Source organism: Monopterus albus, unplaced genomic scaffold (genome assembly GCF_001952655.1).
Source record: "Monopterus albus unplaced genomic scaffold, M_albus_1.0 scaffold72.1, whole genome shotgun sequence".
Lineage (NCBI taxonomy): Eukaryota > Metazoa > Chordata > Actinopteri > Synbranchiformes > Synbranchidae > Monopterus > Monopterus albus.
This window is the reverse complement of record NW_018127952.1, coordinates 2,504,115-2,510,443: the sequence shown is the minus strand read 5'-3', so window position 1 is coordinate 2,510,443 and position 6,329 is coordinate 2,504,115. Positions and strand designations below refer to the sequence as shown.

Below are 6,329 nucleotides of genomic sequence, written 5' to 3'. Positions count from 1 at the left end.
AACCTCACTGTTCCACTTCCCTCCCTCTTGTTCATACACATGTATTCTGTCTTACCACGACTGACTCTTCTCTCTCTTCTTTCCAGAGCAGACCTCCCCCTAAAAACACAACTTAAGGTTGCCAGGTAACAACATGATCTCTACAAGTTAGCAGAGGTACTGACTGCTTGGAAACCAAGCAAGTAAAATGAAACTACTGCCTGTTTCAAAGGTTAGAGAGAACTCAATGATGGATTTTTCTTTTATGCGAATGCACCTACTCTGACCTTGTGGTTTTGAATTATTCTCCTCGTTTGACGACATGGGGGAGAAGCAGTACCATTCTGTTGCGTTTGTGCACAGAAAATCACCACATCTGCGACATTGGAATCAGTGAATACTGAGCATTTTTTGTTTGACAAATGGCTTTACTGAGTAATCACATGTGAACATTGTTGGCAATTAATGTTCTATTAATAGACTTAATGCTTAATTACCTAATACCAGTAGTTTCAGCACTGTTTCAATAAGCAGTACAGGTCTAATGAATAAGGTATCAGGCAGTGTGTATGAAATGTAAAAGGAACCAGCAGCTCAGGGGCAGAAGTGCATAAGCCTTAGATACCAAGCTACTAACTGATGGGCAGAAAAGAGAGAAAGGAAGAAAATGATCAAGAACAGCAAAGATCCATCACCGATTTGCAAGGAACTAGCACCTTAAAACATTATGCCTCTGAAGCAAAAAAAAGGCAGAAGGAAAGTCTGTGCAATTATACATGAACCTACTGTGTGCTCACTCATTAGCGCTCCACCTCAAGCTCGTGGTACAACAACTCAACATTGTGGTTTTCTACTTAAGCAAAAAAATAATAAAGCTTTCTCTCAACTGTTAACACTGAGGGTGATTAGCCTTTTCACCCCCTTTCTCTCTGTTTTTCAGATTGCTGTTTTTCAGTCTAATGTCAGAGGTTACATCATATGTGAGGGAAGTAATGGAGTGACTTGGTTTGTTGTTTGTGCGCACGCGTGTGTGTGTCCTCCGTGAACTCAGTGAAAAATATAAAGTACTCCATTATTCATTTGTACCTCAATGCACCGCTACTATAACGTATCCCTCCGCTGAGGCTCAGCAAGGTACTGCCAAGGAAATAAGAGGGAAATTTGTCTTAAATAGACTAACTAAAACAGACAAACTTGAACTAGATTAGTGGCACAACAGAAGCCACATTTGAGCCTTACACAAACTTTGGAGTGCATGTTTTTTTTTTTTTGTTTTTTTTTTTTACAGAACATCACCTAGGTAGTTTGTCCCTCGTTTTTTGGCAGTGTAGTCATGTTCTGAATGGAAATATGCAGGGTCAGTGTGGAAAGTAGAACTGACAAGGATTAAGACCTATTCTCAAACACACACAGATACCCAAGTTTTGTTTTAACATCAACTTGACAAATTCCGAACTATTCCTTTAAGTCCACATCCACCAGGTTATGAGAGTAACTACATAAACTTGATCAAAAAACAGCCCGCATTCTATTTCTGGAATATACCTTCTCAAACAAGCGCAAACACCTGAAACACCACTTACCCTGCAATCTTGTTGCGCAGAGGCTTACTGGGGATAATGGAGATCTCCTCGCACACCCTCTTGTTGGTGTGGAAGTCATTGCCCAGACGTGTGTAGTACTTCTCAATGATGACCCGGGCAGCCTTCTTGACTGTCTTGGTCCTGACTCGACCCTGAAACAGACCCAACAGAGGGTTTTAATACAGCTGAAAATTTTAGTAATAAAACAAACCAGGTGCTTTCTGCAGAAACAAATAACATTAGAAATATAAAAGTATATTTAGACATGTCAATGTGTAATTAAAACGATTTTTTTGCCAATATAAGATGAAAAAGTCCTGAAATGGCTGTAAGACGTCTTCTTGACTTACAAAGTTAGACTGCAGTTATCACATAAAGCATTAACGCTGGTCCGACAACAAACTGTCAGCCTCTGTCACCCAAAACAAGTGAGGTTAGAAGAGCTAAGAAACATAAACCGGCGTACCTCGGTACTATTTCTTCGTATAAATACATGTGTACCGGTGTTATTTTGGCTGTTTTAACTGCCTAGCGGCCACTCGCCTAATTACACGGGGACATTTAGTCTTGTGTTTACGAATATACGAGTCCAAGTACAACGAAATCCAGCGTTTATGAACTTTTACGCTGGATTTGTGCAGAAAAATACTTTCGGTGCTTGGTGGGCAACTAAACAGTGAGGATTGCAGAGGATGGTAAGGTCTGGTGAAGGAAAACATTTTGTGTACCTACCATATTGGCTCTGACCGATGGAAGGGAAGCACCGAGGGTCATACAGAACGTTCATGGTTTACAGGCTGCTCGGTCAGGTGGCGCCCCGCCGGCAACACCGCACCCTAGCGGCGGGAGGTGAGACCTGCATATGACGGAAAAACATTTGCCGCGGATTACATTAATTTGCCAATTTAAGTATTTTTATTTAAAGCAGTAAAGTCACACTGGAAAATGTCCCACTTTCAATCAAAATTCCTGCATTCAATATTTTACTTAGATGTTAAAATGAAATATAGGCTATCTAGGCAATAAATTAAAGAATGTTATTTGAAATTTATTTTAGAGCTGCAATGATTTGGTGATCAATTGATTGACTGTAAAAAAAATTAGCTGCCAACAATTTTAACCAATTAAACTGTTTACATAATTTTAATTGGGCTACTAATGGGTGTACTAAGGTTTCTTTACCTAACAGCAGGGTTTTAACACATATAGAATCAGCTTTATTGGCCAAGTACTGTACATTAAACACACAAGGAATTTGACTCTTGTACATTATATGATGGTGAATAGGCCTGTCTTACCCTGGACTAAAGAAAACGATTGACTAATAAATGTATTTAGCCTAAGGCACAAGATTTCTCTCCAACTTGTAGTACAAAGTGTCTCTCAAAAAAAAAAAAAACTCCAATATGTGTTCAGTACATTATCTGAGTGTGTTGGATTATTTCTAGCAAACCCCTGAAAAACTAGTCACAAAATCAAAAGGGGATCCCAAAAGAAATGAAGTATTTTTTTTTTAAATTGCTACCTCAAAAAATATCTGATCAAAGACCAAACTCCTGCACAGGGGCATAAAGTGCTGATAACCCATTTTTGCTGCACATTTATAAAGGGCAAAAGGCTAAGCTTGGGCAATATAATGTAATTTCAAAAGTCTAGAATGCAAAGTCATGCAATTTCATTATTCAGCGTAATGACAATCAATCAGGTTTGGTGACATTTAGGAAATAAATGTCATATTGTGTTTTTTGTGCTGTCCTGATGGCGATGGAGGCGAAGGCAGTGATAGGCCACGACAAGGGGATTCCTAGTTCTAAAGTTTACTGGACAGTTCGTTGTAGCAGGTTACAACACTCACCAGAGTAACAGAGTACACGTTGCTGGCAGTTGGAATATGATTTCTCCCTTTTTTGGGCTGTTTCTGATGTCTATCCCAGGCACAGACGGAGGACTTTTCAACCTGACAGGTAGACAGACAACTAACTGGTTTTTACATGCTCACTTCCGTTACCATGCCAGGGAGCCTATCATGATGCTTGAAAGCTACATAACATGAATGAAATAGCCAACATAACAATAGTGGTGTGACTAGGGCCGTCTAACGATGAACTATTAAAAATTAAATGCCCATTACAATACTATTTTCAGAACCTGTCAAAATACCCACAATTAGATTCAGATGTTATCTGAAATAGACAAGAATCAGTGCAGCTCCGATAATAAGTCTAAGAAGCCAGACTGGAATACTGACACACACTGAGCTGAAAAGCAAGAATTTCTTTCATTGTGTATTCAAATCTCAGACTCTAATGTAAAGTTGCCAGATTCATCATTTCAGTAAATCTGCCATTTCACTAAAGTATCTGGAGAATTTAGTACAAAGGCAAGTCATAGCAGACAGTCCCACAAGGTGGAGAGATCTTTTATTTTACATAAAAAAGGGTGCAAACTGGAGTCTCCCTTTAGGTGTGGAGGGAATAAAAAGTGATTTTAAGGTTCATGTCTGACACATTGTTTTATATGAATCCAAACAGGGGAAAACAGGCTTCTGAGATAAAAAGGACCTTTAACTTTCTGCAAATTAAAAATATGAAACCATAAAAAGAAGAAATGTGGGTCCATTCTTGAAGCCCTTGACTAACTCATTCAAATACATTTTTGAAGTGACATTCATATTTCAACACAATAATATTTATTTACAGTTTTAAGATTTCTCTTAATCATAGCTCTGAAAAAACTAAACAAAACAATGCTGAGGGTTGGATAAACTCTTGGAGCTGTACAATTAGATTTTCCACAGTCTAAGAGGAAACCAAAACAAAAAATGTCAAAGAATACATTTTTATATGAAATCCCAACAGCAAAGAACAAAAACAAAGACTACAATTGTGAACTCTGTACAATTTACAGTTTTCAAATAATCACCACAATATTGCAGTAAAACCCTAAACCCTCTGCCTCAAAGAAAAATATACAGTAAATCCAAGACAGTTCTACAGTACAGCAACAAGGAAAAAGTGCCAGAGAACCCAAAGAGACCGAAGCCATTCATTCACACTTTAACTGTCCTTTGCTTTGATTTACACAGCTATGACACACAGGAATGAGTTACGCACAACCAAAGCCACAAACACAGGTTTGACTGTACTGAAGTGTATTAAAAAATATATTGGGAACCAAAACAATGTGCTGTGAGAAGACATGAACAAATTACGTATTTTACATGAAGACTGGAAGCCATTACGTCTCACCGACCCAAACAGCACATGACCCCTAGGTCATGTGCTGAAAATGCACTGGAGAGAGGCGGCTCACTGTTGTCTCCAGATAAGCCATGCAGATACAAATCATACCGTGTACTTCTATATCACTCTGTTCAAGGCCGGGGGGTAAATGCAGAGTAACAGCTACGTATATCTACCGATTCAGCCATGAGCTAAAACATGAGGTGACCCACGCTGTAAGGAAGACGACGTTGCAAAGATGACCAGTCCCAAACTCTACTCTGAAATAATAAACTTAGTTGATAAACTGGTGCAGGCTTATCAACACCAATGGAAATGATTCGTAAAACACCTTTACCACCACTCTCCAACACTTCCTGGCACTGAATTGTGCCACGCTGCTCTCCGGTTTTTCAAAATGACAGCGGACACAAGTGGAATGCAATGGTCAAAAAACAAAAACAATATTCTACTTCATATTTTCCTGGCACAGGTAAAAGGCATGGGCTAGCAGTAGTCTCAGGAATGGCACTCGGGGAATTCAGGGGGAAACACTGAAGGCTGTATAGTCTTGATATCCATCTCACTATACTAGAATACTTTCAGCTTTTCTCAGGTAGTTGGAACGAAACAGTCCAGGTGCCGCTGATGCTTTGTGGGGAGAAATCACAGGCAGCAGATGCCACAGGTTTGGTGTCTGAAACATAAGGGAGGGTTTAACCCTCACCAGATAGAATACAAGTACATTACAATGAATGTTTCACAGAAAGAAAAAAAACAAACAAACATGATTTTAACCTCCAAACAAAAATCTAACCTCTCCTGGGTAAAGTAATGACCCAAACCTCACCCAGTCATTTACACCAGCTAGCACTGGACTCTACAGGTGAGTCTGACAGACATCACCCCCCCCCAACACACAACGCAATGAACACCAGTCATTCAAATAGCCTGTTTTCCCACCATTCCCCACAGATCCTGTGTGGAATTTTTATAATAATGAGAAAAACAAACAAACAAAAAAAAGATCCTGTAGATTTTCATATTCAAGTACTTTCAATAACACAATAACTTAGACTCCAGAGTAACTGACATGTCAGGGGTAGGAATAAACCAAAACCTATACAGTGTAAATACACGCTATCAAGCAGGTTTACATACTAATTGATTGAAAATGGCAGCAACATCTATATTATGTTTCTAAAGGTGATGGCGTGGGTCTACAAAACGCCAAATCTAATGCTTCACTGAGTGTTGATTCATCTAGGACTTGCACGTGTGTGTGTGTGTGTGTGTGTGTGTATATAGAGAGAGAAGAGGGGTGGGAGGAGGAATTCATGGCACAAAAAAAAACAAACAAACAAAAAAAAAAGACTTGAGCAGGGATAAAATCATTTCAAAGTGTATTCCCTGCACCCTATAGGAAAGCCCTAGCACAAAGAGGCAGCTAGAATTAAAGTAATAAGCACATTTAAAGTTTAAAGTACAGTATTAAGAAGGCAGGGTCTCAACAGGGAAAGTCAGGGTTAACAAATGTAGTGGAGTC

At 39.2% G+C, this 6,329-nt stretch overlaps 1 protein-coding gene across 1 annotated transcript in view; it reads right to left on the bottom strand.

Moving 5' to 3' along the window:
* The window catches only part of LOC109963348 (40S ribosomal protein S17-like), a 9,085-nt gene extending 6,689 nt beyond the window's left edge, over positions 1-2,396 (bottom strand). The window contains exons 1-2 of the mRNA XM_020605799.1: positions 2,295-2,396; positions 1,563-1,714 (exon numbers count right to left, since the gene is read on the bottom strand). Of these exons, the coding sequence (XP_020461455.1) occupies positions 1,563-1,714; positions 2,295-2,336 (194 nt within the window). The 5' untranslated portion in view covers positions 2,337-2,396. The remainder of the gene's footprint in view (positions 1-1,562; positions 1,715-2,294) is intronic.
* Positions 2,397-6,329: the final 3,933 nt, after the last annotated feature.